The sequence below is a fragment of the Monomorium pharaonis genome, unplaced genomic scaffold, assembly GCF_013373865.1.
Source record: "Monomorium pharaonis isolate MP-MQ-018 unplaced genomic scaffold, ASM1337386v2 scaffold_105, whole genome shotgun sequence".
NCBI classification, from domain to species: domain Eukaryota; kingdom Metazoa; phylum Arthropoda; class Insecta; order Hymenoptera; family Formicidae; genus Monomorium; species Monomorium pharaonis.
In genome coordinates, this window is record NW_023415369.1 from 2,926 (window position 1) to 19,147 (window position 16,222).

Consider the following 16,222-nt stretch of genomic DNA (forward strand, 5'->3'; position numbering starts at 1 on the left):
ATTCGGGATAAAGTCCGCGAGTGAGTACTATAATACGGCGGTGGGACTTATTGTTCCTCTAATTAGTGCACCTCTCGCGATGTTACGAACGTGAACGCGCGCGTCCGCGAGCGTAATTTTACGTCTCGCAAGAGAGTCGCGCTGACGAGTTTTCCGCCGTTTATGCTCAACGCCGACCGGTAGCCTGTAATGGCCAATAATTAGCTAAGCGCATTTTCGTCGTAATAATTTGTATTCTCCATTCACGTTTAGCGGTATTACGTGTAGCGGTCCACTTCGAGTGTTTGTCGGTCCGGCAGAGAATCGTAATTGGGATAAGCGTTAAATTAAAATCATCCAATAGCTGTATCTGATGATAAACACAGCCATTCGATTTCTTAGTTGCTGTTAAATAGATTGTATAATGGATGGCGGTAATTCATTTTGCGCTTGAAATAAGGTGCGCGCATAGAAAATGTTTATACTTGTATATTGACAGTTATGCGCGAGATTAAAAAATTGCGATAAGCGTGAGCGTTATAACGGAGAATATCAGTTTAATATAATCATATAACTGTATATACATAAGCGTATTAAACGTGCATCAAACAACAAACTGCCTAAGTTTGTTAACTATAAAAGTACGGTTAGTTTAGAAAGTTGAAAATTTGCAATAACTTGGTATAAACACGAATATATGGTCATGCGATGAGAGCCGGGGAGTTTAACGCCAAATGCTAATGTAAGCTTAGCGGAATCGAGTTTTAGATTGAAACTGTCAAAGTAATTGTGTTGAAAGCGCGGACGAGACGTTTATGTAACGTAGAACGCTAATTCGTCTCGCGTTTTGGCTTTACGATTCCTCGAAGGACTTTCAACCGTTATCGGAGTTAGTTCTTGGGGCATAACGGAAGTTTGGAGAACGGTCAGGCATGGCGGGCCGTTTAATCGAGCGAGGAAATGTTCAACAACATGAAAAGAGTGATCAATGTTTGTTCATTATTTAACTAACTTCATGTTTAGACCGATTAGTGTGACGGACGTAAAGGCTACTAAACGGATGCCAGTCTAATAATTTTACGATCTCACCTGAGCAATTGTTTTGGATTCTTGTGATTATAGAAATCTTTTTTTGCAATAAATTTATTCAATTTTCATAGCTGTTTGAAAAAGAAATCTCTTATTGCTGTAATAAAAGGAGAAACTCGAGGTGCATTAGTCGATTGCGAGGATATTACTTTGTACCTGTCACCGAGTTAGCGCACTTTCTAACAATACGCTCTTTCTCCAACGCGATTATGCGACAAAAATCCTAAATTGCATAATCGTCCGATAGAACTTTTACACTTTCTATTGTATTTGCTGTATCATCTTGTTCTCTCTCTCTCTCTCTCTCTTTTTTTCTCTTGTCTTCTCATTAATTTACAATTTAATAAACTAATTTCAGAACTTTTAGGGCGGGTTTATCAATGTTTAGCTAAGAGTGACTGCTATGTAACTAAAAGTTAAGAGATGGCTAAGAGTTATTGTTCTAGTCATCTATCTATGCGTTTATCCACCCCACTGTTGACTATTAGTTAAGTAACTGTCAGTTACATTTGTTTTAATGTTGGTTGGTAGCATTGTTAGCGGTAAACATAACCTAAAAGCGATATATAATCATAGGCTTTGTGTCAGTAAAATTGGCATTTAGAATACGTATTACGATGGATCCGAAAAAAGATAAAAGGAGTTCCAATTTTACCGCTAGCGATAAACAATTATTATTAAGGTTGTGTAATGAACACAAAAGTATTATTGAATGTAAAAAAACTGATGGTTGCACGTGGAGAAAAAAAGATGAGATGTGGAAAGAAATAGAAAATTTATTTAACAGCTCTACAACAAGTATAGTAAGTTTGTTCGGATATTTTTTTATTAATATAGGAATACGATATGCAATATACAAATCAGTCAAAAAATATATAAATATTGTCTTAACAGCATCGAACTGTGAAGCAATTAAAATTCAAATACGAAGCGATAAAAAGAGATTTAAAGAAAGAACGAGTAAAAAACAAGGCTTATACAAGAGGCACTGGTGGAGGACAGTATATACCTCCACCCGTTACAAACACAGAAGAGGAGAACGAACTATTACAAACAATCGAAATTAGTGTTGAAGGATTGACAAATACGTTTGATTGTGATGGTTTGTCCGGTAAATAATTGTTTTATATGTATATAAAGATAGATTTATAATCTGTTTAATCAATTAATGGATCCAGAAATGCAACCGCTCACTGAACGGCTAAGTAGCAATGAAGATTAGTGATTTACTTTGGATCCAACAAATCTCCAACAACTGCTTAGTCAGTGAGTGGTTATGCTTCTAAATGCACCTATTGTAATGTGAATATAATCATAGAAAAAAATTACATGAGATCACAAATTACTAGTAGCAGTTTAGTTATCTTTGTCATTTTTTGTCTTTTGAAATAATTGTTATATTGTTAAGGCAACAATAATTTACTGCTATCATTAATCTATAGATTGATTGTTACATATACAATTATGCTTATTAAATTGTTTTAAAATATTAGGCATTGTTGGAATTGAATTATCAAATAACACTGCTGTAGCAACAGAAGGTGAAATTGTAGAGATGGATTAGAGTAATCCTATTCCTCAAATGTTAAGAACACCAGTCCATGAAGCACTTATTGTTTCTAACAATGAAATTCCGAGTACCAATGAACATCCCGATAGTCAAGAGACATCTACTAACAATGACATTCCGAGTACCAATGAACATCCCGATAGTCAAGAGACATCTACTAACAATGACATTCCGAGTACCAATGAACATCCCGATAGTCAAGAGACATCTACTAACAATGACATTCCGAGTACCAATGAACATCTTGAGAGTCAAAAGACATCTACTAACAATCAAAATACCAGTGAACATCTTGACAATCAAAAGACATCTGCTAACCAGCCCATACAGCAACAAAGTAATTTAAATAAACAATCAATAATATTAAATAATAAAAATTTTAAAAAAGTATAATTAAATTATAATTAAATATTTTATATAAACGTTTTAGGCAACAATTCATGGCATAGTAGAAGACGACCAGTTTTGCATAAAGCAAGTAAATCTTCAGTTAGTGCTGCATTTGAATTGCTTGCTGAGAAAAAAATACAGTTAGTTAATTGGCAAATAGAACTGGAGAAAATAAGAAGAGCCCACGTACGACAAAAAAATCAACTGGAAATAGATATCTTAAACTTACAAAAGGATGAGATGCAATTGAAAGTAGATTTATTAAAAAAACATTAAATTCATAATATCAATTATCTCCTTCTGTCTCTCTGTATTTATCTCTTTGTAAAAAAAACATATAATTATATTTTTAATACTTTTATTTTCTTTTTATATTATTGTTTAATTAAAAATATTTAGTAAAATTATTAATTACTTTACTTCATTATATAATGTTTTTTAAAATCTTTGATTGTCTTTTTTTGATGTTCTTAAATATAAGTCTTCTTTAATAGACCATTGTTCTTAACATTTGAGAGACAGGGCATTCCAATTCATTTTTATCAATACTTGACTTTTCTGATATCGATAATTATCGGTTATAATCGATACATTCAATTAAATAAAATCAATTTAATTACAATTGTTTCTCAGCCGTTTTGTGTTTTTAATGTTGCTTTTATAAATAAAAGTTTATTGTACTTTTTGTTTTCAATAATTTTTGTAATGTTTTAAATATTTTTTATAAAATTTTATATTTTATTACTTAGTATAGTTTGTTGTACAAATATGTATACTGTGGTTTTGGTGCAACATATTATACATATGGAGTTTATAAACAATTATTTTATTTTAAATACATACCTAAAAACATGTAAAATGCAAAATATTTTTTATTGCTCTTTATATGTGATTGACAGTATGTGCGCGCGCGTTATATATATGTAATATATAAAGTGTACGTAATGTAAATTTAAAACAAAACTTTTATTTTTTCTATTAATAAAAAATTTCTTTAATAAAATAAAATATAATTATAATAAATTTGAAAAATAATCAGCAATTAATTGTTCCCTTGCATTTCTGTGTCCATCATTTGGCTGTAATGGTTGAGCATCCCAATCTTCATTAAAAATATTTTGGTCTGGATTTAAATCAGGATCTTGTGGTGGAAGTTCTTCATTTCTTTCGCATGCAATATTATGCAGAACTGCCGCGGCGACAATAATAGCCATACTTGTTTGTAGCTTTAACCGTAGTCCTAAAGATAAAACGGGAAAACGTCTTTTCCATACACCATATTGTCGTTCTACAGGATTATGTGTGCGAATGATTGCCTCATTATATAATTCTTCAACGTCATTGTGAGTATTAAGTAGCGGAGTGATGACAAACATTGTATTAGTATAACCACTGTCTCCAATCAATAAACTATCACCAAATTCGTTGTTTTCAAGTCGTTCCTTCACTCTTGAATTATTAAATATTGTTTGATCATGAACTGATCCTGGCCAACGTGCTACAATATCTAATATTTTAAGGTCAGCCGAAGATACTGTTTGTACATTAAAAGAAAAGTAACCTTTCCTATTTCTGAATAATTCTGCATTTGCTCCACCTTTAAAAACATTTAAAAAACTAATGAAAACTACGTAAAAAGCATTTATGAAAAAAGTTTATATAAAAATAATTAACCAGGTGATTCGATCCTAACGTGTGTGCAATCAATAGCACCAATTATTCTTGGAACTCTTGCTCTGTTATAAAATTTTATTCGAGCATTACGGATTTCTTCAGCATTAGATGGCATTTTTATATATTGAGGACCGAGTTGTGCAATTGCAATTGACACTTGTCTAACTATTTTACAAGCAGAACTCTTGCTAACACCCACAAAATCACCGGCTGCTATTAACATGCTTATGCTACATCTATGCTTGTGCCTAATGCATAGAATCTGAGAGTCAATAGCAGCTTATCGATTGGTCTAATAGCATGATTTCTAAAATACAAATATTTGTTAGTTAATATTCTAAATTAGTAATAAATAAATAAATAATATAGATATATATACATGTAGTTACCTATCCGTAGGACTCTCAATGGACTCTTCTATTTGTTCTAATATAATCAAAACTGTATCCTTTTTTAATCGAAATCTCCGAAAAAAATCCAAATCATCCCATCTATCAAAGTGATTGATTCTTTCTCTTACAATATATGGTCTTTTATCCCATTCCAAGAATTCAATGATTTCTTCATCATCGTTAATAAAATCATTTAAAATATTTTCAATATCGTTCATATTTATATCAATAACAATAATTAGACTATACAAATATAATACATAAAAATGAGATTGTTATGTTTCCCCGCACAGTTCACCATACAGACTGCTAAAATTTATTAGTTATGCAGTTAGCAGACAAAAAATCTGCTAGCTACCTTAACAAACACTTTAACCAACAGTTTATGCGTAACTGTTAGTTATTCCGCTTTGATAAACACATAGCTTACAGTTAGTATTTAACTATTAGTCAAATTTAACTTAGCTGAGCATTGATAAACCCGCCCTTAGTCTGTTATCCGTTTACACTAGATATTTTGGTAAACAAGATTAAACGTATCAGAGAGATATGTTGTGTAAAAATTTTATGAAAATACATGTTTCATGAAAATAAAGTTAAAAGTTATTATCTCTGGAATATATGATATTTATTTTGTAAGATGATATTTCAAAATGTTTACTGTGAGCCAAGAATTATTAATTTAAATTACAATTGAATTATTGTTTCGTCTTGCGATGTTTAGTAGTTAAAAGGTAACTTGTGAGGCACTTTGTATATACAGGAGTTTCCTCGTTACTATGCGTTTTTGTTAACCGAGAAGCGGATGCCGGTGCTGCTTATCGAGCTTCTTGCAAAGCTAAACAGCGCGGCGGAAGTTGAATTTTGCAAGCAGCGCGACGGCGGTTACTTATCATTTTCCATAAGGGCTTTGAGACTGCTGCCAGGTAGATCTAGATTGCGAGACCAATGTTAATGGAAAAACCGCTATTTACGCTGCTCTCGGCCGGCCGTCTAAGCTAAATACTGCGAACACGCTTAACGTTTACCGCGGAGTGCGTATCGGAAATGAGCTATTACGCTGCTGAAAGGCCCTTCCCTTTTAAACGTATTCACGTTCAAATATTCTTTCAGTCGATTCTCGCGACACGCTCATTTCTTCCGTCATCATTCCCTTTTCCGTTTCCTCTGGAAATTTCCCCAGAGCCGTTCTGTCCTCTGTAATTAAGTTCTTTGAACTGTATTTGCATTGTCAGGTTAGTCATCTGCGTGTTTTATTTATCGCTGGATTCACATCATGTCTTTTTTTTACTCGCTTTCCTCTTTAAAAATTCCTCGAAGGTAAATCATGCACCGTGTATCTCATAATAATCAGGTTGCAAACGAGATCCACCTTACTATCTCGCTTGCATTTCAGAATATACCAGCAGCGATATGGTATTTCGCCCAGACAATAGCCGCCTAATGTAATTGCGTAGGATCGGGCGGGCGATTGTAAATTTTAGCCCAGTTTCTCACAAGCGCGGAGAATCCCATCGACTAATTAGCGGTAGAGCGCCGAGCGATTGTTTTCTCATTTTCTTTCCTCTTTTTGCGCCCAATTAGTCTGGTCGCGCGGGCGAATAATTGAAAATCTAATTTTATTTATTCCTTGTTGTTTCAGGTAAGTGATTGCCAAGACAGAGTCAGAGAGACAGAAAGAGAGAGTAAACGGAGAAAAGTAAACGGAGAGAGAGAGAGAGAGAGAGAGAGAACCGGGACGAGAATTGTAAGTAATCATCGCTCTTTATTTTCTTTCCCTGTATTTGCCTTTTCCTTCGTTGTTACCACCGATCAGCGCGCGGATAAGGTACACGGGGGAGTGCAAATTCTCCCTTTGGGAATTATTAGTAAGCTAAATTTGCCTCAGCGATTAAATGCATTTAATCATCGGCAAGGTAATTTCGTTACTTCCGCCGCGCGTCTCGATTCTCCGCCACGGAAATATTTCCTTCCGTCAAGTCTAACGAGCGAACGTTTATGTCTCCTCGTCCATTTCAATTCCGCTCTGATCCGTTTCTACTGAAAGTGAAATAAAGAAGGATCTAGGTGCTGTTTTGTTTTTTTTCTCGCGTTTGTACTCGATTCGTACTCCATTCATATCTCAAGATCCTTTTTCATATTCCTAAATTTAAGAGACGTTATCTCTCTCTCTCTTTTTTTTTTACAAAAGATATTCTCATACGATACGTGTGTATTTAGCAAGCTACTTTTTAAATCTTTGTGAATTTTTCCTCGGCGGAAATTGGCACATTCGCGCGTTAAAGCAATATTATATAAGCGATATATTCGCTGATATGAATTTTGTCTCCTGAAAACGCAGGTCATTAATTTTTCCGTTTGTATTTCGGATTCATTTATACGCGGTATAGTTGCACGTTCTGCAGGACGTTGTGAAACAATGAGAGAAGCGCAGGGGGAGTCGCTAGAAATTAGGATCGTCGATTTTCCGCGATTTTTCCGATCTATTTTATACCCAGCCCAGGCAGATCCGGCCCGACCTGTCCCGACTCGTGGACAAATGCAATTAAAAACGCGAATTCGCCGGGGATAATGTATCGCGCGCGGTTCGCGATCGCGACGAAAAATCATTTATCACTATACAAAATCAGTACTGTGCGTACGTATACAGGCACACGTATGCGACAACGAGGAAGGAGATAGGCAAAGAGCGGGGGGGGAGGGGGAATTAACCATGTTAACCGAATATAAATTACATCTCCGTGTGGACACGAGGTAAATTCTGCCGAGCGGTTTAGCGCGTGCTAGCGATAACTAACAAGCGTCGAAAGCGGTGCCGCGTTTGTTAAATGCTTGATTGTAACTTATACGACTTCATTACACTGGCCGACGCGCCGCGATGCGATTGTATCGCGCGTGCTGTGTGTTTTTCGTAATTTTGCATCGCCGTCAACGGCGCTCGTTGTCGCAGTTTTTTCCCGCCCGGTTCAACTGCTACATCGCACGTCTCACGGAAAAGCCGACCATTTATTAATATCTTGCTTTACGGTGCGTGCGCGCGATGTATCGAGCGGAATGTTAAAAATTATTTTATCGGTTGTGTTTTCGAAACATATATAACATTCGCGAAATGCTTTCTCCGCGGCTAACGCGCCATTTATGCGCGGTATTGATGGAATCGCAGGTATTAATACCGCGTTGTTTATTCAAAGTCCGCCCAGTTATCAAAGAAAATATATGTAATCGCCGCGATAAAGCGATAAAAACCGCGAAGTATGATTAAATTACAAAAATTTACTTACTCAAAAGACCTCACTTGTGCGAGCAAGCTCGACCGCGACGTACGATATATTCTATTACGACTATTATTGAAACTAATAAGTAATACCTAATTATTGATTATATATATGTAGGCATAAAATTGTTGGTAGTTTGCAGTATGTTAAAGAGTTAATATTAGAATTTTATTTCGCCTTGAGAGTATTTTATTCTTAATCTTTCTTCACGCAAACACGTACGTAATGAACATTTGCTTCCATCTTGACTTCCCTCTCCAATTACTGCTTAATTAATGTACAATTCTCGTGTTGCTCGGGAAGGGACTAATGTCCTGGAGCATAATAAACGTTCCGTCTGCGTCTGTGTCTCCCTCTTCGCCCATTAGACACCCGCCAACTCGGCTTCTACAGGGTGGTCTAAACTATAAATCATGTTTAGCTCTTCGGTTAATTTTTAGAAATGAATTTATCTTTGAATTTTCTCCTAAAGTATTTAAATATTTTATGTGAATTTTCACAGATAATGTCAAATTCATGCAGTAAATAGTAAAGCACACTAGATATTGATTAAAATTGCGCACAATAATAATTTGTGTAAGTGACAGTGGCATAAATCAAGGCTTTTACATAAATGCGACATGCAGCTTCGATTTGTAGCCGTAAATTTAATTCCCGCGTTACGGAAATTTCACTCGCCGCGTCGCTCTCAAAATAAACGACCGATATATATGTTAATGCGACGCGGTCGCGTGCGATTATCGCCGGCGCCTAATTCGCATGATCGAGTCGGGGGCTTCCGGTGTTTTCGTGTCATCGGCTGTGTTATATTGAGCTATATACGCTACATCGAATGCGACGACGCTGTGGATAAATCAATCGAATTAGCCATCCGCCACACATGAACGTCAGCTTCGCGACGATCGTTACTGTCAAGTATCGCCACTTTGTTATTATGAAGGCGATTTCATCGAAAAAGGAGAAGAAAGGGAATAAAGAAAGAGAGAAAGAGAACTGTTAATTACTGGGAACATGGACCTTTGTGTCATAATACTCGCGACGGTGTTTCTAGCGATTATCATATTTAGGCCAAACGATAGAAAAATTTTAAATTAAGTATAGGGGTAGTTTTTTGAAGATACAGGAAGTAAAAATTCCCGAGATTGCTCAGTGCCCTTGCTCAACTTGAAATTTTTTAGAGATTAATGTTTTATATAGCATTACTGTGACATGCAATTTAATTCGAATTTCGAGGGCCACAAAACGAGCGAAATTTGCTCACATTCTTTATTCATGAAATTTCTTTGATATTGGCTTTTAAACTATTCGTGTTCGAATCGTAATTACGATAACAACAATCTGGCGATATTTTAATGCACGTATACTCGCGGCATTGCATACAAACATAGTCACGTAGAGCATTGTCACTGAGATCCGGAAACCTCCGGATGATTCGCGGTCTGTTTTAATCGCGACAATAATGCATTCACCGGCACCGTCAGCGACGAGACTCGATTATCATCACTCATTATCGAGAACGATAATGTTATGCCGCAACGGCCGATCGTCTCTGCGAAATGGCTATTGAAATGCATCGGAAAATCATCGGCCGATCGTTAATTTATTATTAGCCGTTCGTCCGGCTTGTTTTTCACACAAATGTCGGACCCCGAACGAATGATAATCACTCTCGTGCAAATCGTTTTCGCACGGAAATCAGTTATTCCAGGTAAAATACGAGAGTGCAAAACGCGAAATTGCACAATAGATAATAAGTTACTTTCGTAACAGTATTAATTACATAATACACAATACATGAGGTCGAGCAATTGAACGTACGAACGTTTAAGTATATTGGTTTTAAATTATTAAATGTTTCTCAAATAGTTAATATGTTATACAGTATTTATTATTTAAATATAATATACACATACACACACATTAAAAGTAATTTATACAACTCAAAATAATACTATTTTTATCAATGATACTAAATCGATTAAGTCAGCTGTCGATAACTTAATCAAAATATTTCTTATATTTCTAGTATTTAATATTTTTTTTACAACAAAGATTAATTTTTTAACATAGTAAAAGACTACTAAAAATTTCAACTTTGTCATATATATGGAACACGTGGCTGCAATTTTTTTTTATAAAGGGGAAACACAAGGTCTTTTCTAGAAGAGTGAATAGTCACGCAATCATTGAGCTCTAAATTTTCGGAAGGGTGCCATTCGCTGCCAGTTCACGACAATCCACGCTCACTCTTCAAGGCGCCGTTTCATCGTCGGGCTAGTAAAAACTTGGAGTGCTGCTCTACTTGAGGCCTGACAGATTTACTGCCTCGATCCTGCTTCCATCCGCGTTAATTACGAGATTTTACCTTCGCGCCGCACGAGAGCTGCCAGCGGCAGGGAACTTTGGACGGCGCAAAACTTTACTCGGGCTTGACGATTTCGCAGGATTCGCCGTCTTGTCCTCATCATAAAGTAAACGCTGCCGCGTTTTATTCGCAGCGCCCCTCGTAGAATCGCCCCTGGAAAATTTCTCCGCGAGATTACTCGGCAATTTCTACGCCTTGTGTTCTTCGTCTCTGCAGGCAGAATGGTTAATACGTGGAACCGCGAGGGAAAATTTTGACTCTGGATTAATGTCGGATGTACTCAACATATGTGAGATAATTCTAACCACAGTGTAAGAAGATGTAGGTTAATAATTTTACTTCCCCCCGCCACCGTTGTCTAACAAGATTTCTTCATTCTAAGAAAGAACGTTTATCTTGAAATGAATTATGATATTAATGAGTAATGTAATTTTATATAACGGATGATTTGCGAATGCGTTAATATTGATAATAGCATTCAATGATGTAGAACCGATGATATTTTCTAACTTTTAATATCTTCTCTTCATTTAATTGAAAATTATTCTTGTACGAATAGAAATCTGTAATTTAACACAAATTAGGTATATGAATCATTATTTGAGAGATAAAGATATAGAAACAGTTGGTTTATTTATTACGTCTAACATATATCTTGTATGTCTTCGTTTTTCTGCTTAGAATAATGTGATTGTAGGTGTACAATCACAGCGAGAGACTAGACGTTTCCTCAGAAAGAAAAATAAATTGATCAACAAAAATGAGATTGACGATTCACTCCGCATCTCGACACATTCGTCGTTTTCTTTTGCAATAACACATACATACGATTTCTTTTATTCTTAGGTTTGCTACAGAGTATATAATAATGCGCAAGTGCTCGCGTGTATCTGAATTCAGAATTTAGATGCTAATACTGAGACTTGCATTAGCATACATTTGTGACGCGATCTACAAATTCCGAGTTGTCGTGGAACATTTGATACACTTTTGTCGTGGGCGAGCATACATTAATGGAAATGTCGATTATAATGCGGCCACGCCGCGTGGGATTCTCTTCTCAGGTTCGTGTTATCAAGTCTAATGTATCATCCACACGTGCGGGCGTACAGGAAATAAAGGATTGCTTTGCATACTTCAAGTATCGTGCTGTTTTTTTTTCCATGCAAAGCAAATATTTGCTCGAGAGGAAATTGACGGGAACTCGAGTAGCCAAATTTGTATCTCAAGGCATAACGAGTAATAATCCAAAGTAAACATTTGTTCAGCAGAGGATAATCCTATCTAAAAAAGGTGATGTTAAATCAAATCGAATTTATTGTTGCCGCTTTTTCGAGATGCTGATTGGCTGTCTCGCTATCTCGTTGTTAAGTGCGTTGTGACTTTCTTCACTTCGTGTCATTTTCAGCTGTCAAACTACTTCGTGTCATTTTCAGCTGTCAAACTGTCACTTTTGATAGTTGATTGAAATAATTACAAAAAATCAGGGAAAAAGAAAAAAGAGCCAAATAAAAAATATACGAGAGGAAGAGAGAGAGAGAGAGAGAGAGAGAGAGAGAGAGAGAGAGAGAGAGAGAGAGAGAGAGAGAGAGAGAGAGAGAAGGGGGGGGGGAGAAGTAAGAATCCTTTATAAAAAAGGGCATGGCATCGATACTCGCATCTCTCGAAGTATTGTTGTCGCTTTTCCGCGATGCCGATTAAACGTGTGTGAAGTTAGCATCTCAAAGTTTAGCATCTCATAAAAATACTGCAGAATTACTTGTCTCCAACATAGTTCTACAGTTCTTGATAGGTATCAACAATAGTTCCGTTGAATTATCTATTTTAATTAAAATTTTATAAATGAGATGCTAACTTCCAAAATCACATAATAGCATCTCACCGTATTTCGAATATACGACCACAGAGAAGACTAAATCTATAGAGTCCTATAATTTAGAGACGTTCTATCAATAGTTCTGATGATTAAATTAATGAAAAAATAATTTTTTGTTACAAAACATACGTATATATGCGTTAACGTCTGCGCACGTGGATTTGGTGTAACTGGCATCTCAGATAGACAAAATTAATTAATTTAAAAATTTTAAAAGTATTTTTCAACAACTATCTAGATGGGAAACTTATATTTATAGGTCTAGACATGAGATACTGGTTGAATATTGATAGTTCTGTTTTTTTTAACGCAGTTCCCATATAGATACGACGCGTACAATATTTTTTAAAAAAGTTATGGTGTTATAATTAATAAAAACATTTTTTTGAAAATTATTTTGCCCGGAAAACTTGAATTTTGAAGGCTGGACGTGAAGAGCTAATTGAATATCAACAGATTTATTTATTTTAACGCAGTTTTCATATAGTTCCGGACGCGTCCAATAATTTTCTAAAGAGTTCCAGTGATATAATTAGTTAAAACATTTTTTAAACAATTATTATGTTCGAAAAACTTGAATTTCTAAGGCTACACGTCAAGTGCTAATCGAATATCGACAGATTTATTTATTTTAACGCAATTTTCATATAGTTTGGGACGCGTACAATATGTTTCTATAGAATTCAGGTGTTATAATTAATTAGAACATTTTTTAAACAATTATTTTGCCCAAAAAACTTGAATTTCTAAGGCTACACGTCCAGTGCTAATCGAATATCGACAGATCTATTTATTTTAACGTATATCTCATATAGTTCGGGACGCGTACAATATGTTTCTATAGAGTTCAGGTGATATAATTAACTAAAACATTTTTTAAACAATTATTTTGCCCGAAAAACTTGAATTTCTAAGGCTACACGTCAAGTGCTAATCGAATATCGACAGATTTATTTATTTTAACGCAATTTTCATATAGTTCGGGACGCGTACAATATGTTTCTATAGAATTCAGGTGTTATAATTAATTAGAACATTTTTTAAACAATTATTATGTTCGGAAAACTTGAATTTCTAAGGCTACACGTCAAGTGCTAATCGAATATCGACAGATCTATTTATTTTAACGCAATTCTCATATAGTTCGGGACGCGTACAATATGTTTCTATAAAGTTTAGGTGATATAATTAATTAAAACATTTTTTAAACAATTATTTTGCCCGAAAAACTTGAATTTCTAAGGCTACACGTCAAGTGCTAATCGAATATCGACAGATTTATTTATTTTAACGCAATTTTCATATAGTTCGGGACGCGTACAATATGTTTCTATAGAGTTCAGGTGTTATAATTAATTAGAACATTTTTTAAACAATTATTTTGCCCAAAAAACTTGAATTTCTAAGGCTACACGTCCAGTGCTAATCGAATATCGACAGATCTATTTATTTTAACGTATATCTCATATAGTTCGGGACGCGTACAATATGTTTCTATAGAGTTCAGGTGTTATAATTAATTAGAACATTTTTTAAACAATTATTTTGCCCAAAAAACTTGAATTTCTAAGGCTACACGTCAAGTGCTAATCGAATATCGACAGATTTATTTATTTTAACGCAATTTTCATATAGTTCGGGACGCGTACAATATGTTTCTATAAAGTTCAGGTGATATAATTAATTAGAACATTTTTTAAACAATTATTTTGCCCAAAAAACTTGAATTTCTAAGGCTACACGTCCAGTGCTAATCGAATATCGACAGATTTATTTATTTTAACGTAATTGTCATATAGTTTGGGACGCGTACAACATGTTTCTATAAAGTTCGGGCGTTATAATTAATTATAACATTTTTTAAACAATTATTTTGCCCGAAAAACTTGAATTTTTAAGGCTACACGTCAAGTGCTCATCGAATATCGACAGATCTATTTATTTTAACGTAATTCTCATATAGTTTGGGACGCGAACAACATGTTTCTATAAAGTTCGGGCGTTATAATTAATTATAACATTTTTTAAACAATTATTTTGCCCGAAAAACTTGAATTTTTAAGGCTACACGTCAAGTGCTCATTGAATATCGACAGATCTATTTATTTTAACGTAATTCTCATATAGTTTGGGACGCGTACAACATGTTTCTATAAAGTTCGGGCGTTATAATTAATTATAACATTTTTTAAACAATTATTTTGTATGAAAAACTTGAATTTTTAAGGCTACACGTCAAGTGCTCATCGAATATCGACAGATCTATTTATTTTAACGTAATTCTCATATAGTTTGGGATGCGTACAACATGTTTCTATAAAGTTTGGGTGTTATAATTAATTAAAACATTTTTTAAACAATTATTTTGCCCGAAAAACTTGAATTTTTAAGGCTACACGTCAAGTGCTCATCGAATATCGACAGATCTATTTATTTTAACGTAATTCTCATATAGTTTGGGACGCGTACAACATGTTTCTATAAAGTTCGGGCGTTATAATTAATTATAACATTTTTTAAACAATTATTTTGCCCGAAAAACTTGAATTTTTAAGGCTACACGTCAAGTGCTCATCGAATATCGACAGATCTATTTATTTTAACGTAATTCTCATATAGTTTGGGACGCGAACAACATGTTTCTATAAAGTTCGGGCGTTATAATTAATTATAACATTTTTTAAACAATTATTTTGCCCGAAAAACTTGAATTTTTAAGGCTACACGTCAAGTGCTCATTGAATATCGACAGATCTATTTATTTTAACGTAATTCTCATATAGTTTGGGACGCGTACAACATGTTTCTATAAAGTTCGGGCGTTATAATTAATTATAACATTTTTTAAACAATTATTTTGCCCAAAAAACTTGAATTTCTAAGGCTACACGTCCAGTGCTAATCGAATATCGACAGATCTATTTATTTTAACGTATATCTCATATAGTTCGGGACGCGTACAATATGTTTCTATAGAGTTCAGGTGTTATAATTAATTAGAACATTTTTTAAACAATTATTTTGCCCAAAAAACTTGAATTTCTAAGGCTACACGTCCAGTGCTAATCGAATATCGACAGATCTATTTATTTTAACGTATATCTCATATAGTTCGGGACGCGTACAATATGTTTCTATAGAGTTCAGGTGTTATAATTAATTATAACATTTTTTTAAACAATTATTTTGCCCGAAAAACTTGAATTTTTAAGGCTACACGTCAAGTGCTCATCGAATATCGACAGATCTATTTATTTTAACGTAATTCTCATATAGTTTGGGACGCGAACAACATGTTTCTATAAAGTTCGGGCGTTATAATTAATTATAACATTTTTTAAACAATTATTTTGCCCGAAAAACTTGAATTTTTAAGGCTACACGTCAAGTGCTCATCGAATATCGACAGATCTATTTATTTTAACGTAATTCTCATATAGTTTGGGACGCGTACAACATGTTTCTATAAAGTTCGGGCGTTATAATTAATTATAACATTTTTTAAACAATTATTTTGCCCGAAAAACTTGAATTTTTAAGGCTACACGTCAAGTGCTCATCGAATATCGACAGATCTATTTATTTTAACGTAATTCTCATATAGTTTGGGAC

The 16,222-nt window shown here is 34.5% G+C and overlaps 1 protein-coding gene and 1 pseudogene across 7 annotated transcripts; one reads left to right on the forward strand and one right to left on the reverse strand.

The window, feature by feature from the left end:
• Positions 1-435: 435 nt before the first annotated feature.
• LOC105827868 lies at positions 436-3,887 on the forward strand. 7 transcript variants are annotated; one of them, XM_036294193.1, is made up of 4 exons: positions 760-2,179; positions 2,247-2,334; positions 2,562-2,975; positions 3,069-3,887. In XM_036294193.1, the coding sequence occupies exons 3-4, from the start codon at positions 2,651-2,653 to the stop codon at positions 3,302-3,304; spliced, it is 561 nt and encodes a 186-aa protein (XP_036150086.1). In that variant the 5' UTR covers positions 760-2,179; positions 2,247-2,334; positions 2,562-2,650; the 3' UTR covers positions 3,305-3,887. The 7 variants fall into 7 exon arrangements, with proteins under 7 accessions (XP_036150081.1, XP_036150087.1, XP_036150088.1 ...); XM_036294188.1 differs by lacking the exons at positions 2,247-2,334; positions 2,562-2,975 and having other exon boundaries at positions 436-1,871; positions 1,963-2,179; XM_036294194.1 differs by having other exon boundaries at positions 753-2,698; positions 2,753-2,975.
• Positions 3,888-3,998: 111 nt separating this feature from the next.
• LOC118647986 lies at positions 3,999-5,599 on the reverse strand (annotated as a pseudogene).
• Between the last annotated feature and the right edge of the window lie 10,623 nt (positions 5,600-16,222).

Coding starts and splice junctions, on each gene's coding strand:
- LOC105827868 (XM_036294188.1), top strand. CDS start 1,686: ATGGATCCGAAAAAAGATAAAAGGAGTTCCAATTTTACCGCTAGCGAT. Junction 1,872..1,962: donor ACAGCTCTACAACAAGTATA/GTAAGTTTGTTC, acceptor TTGTCTTAACAG/CATCGAACTGTGAAGCAATT. Junction 2,180..3,068: donor TGATTGTGATGGTTTGTCCG/GTAAATAATTGT, acceptor TAAACGTTTTAG/GCAACAATTCATGGCATAGT.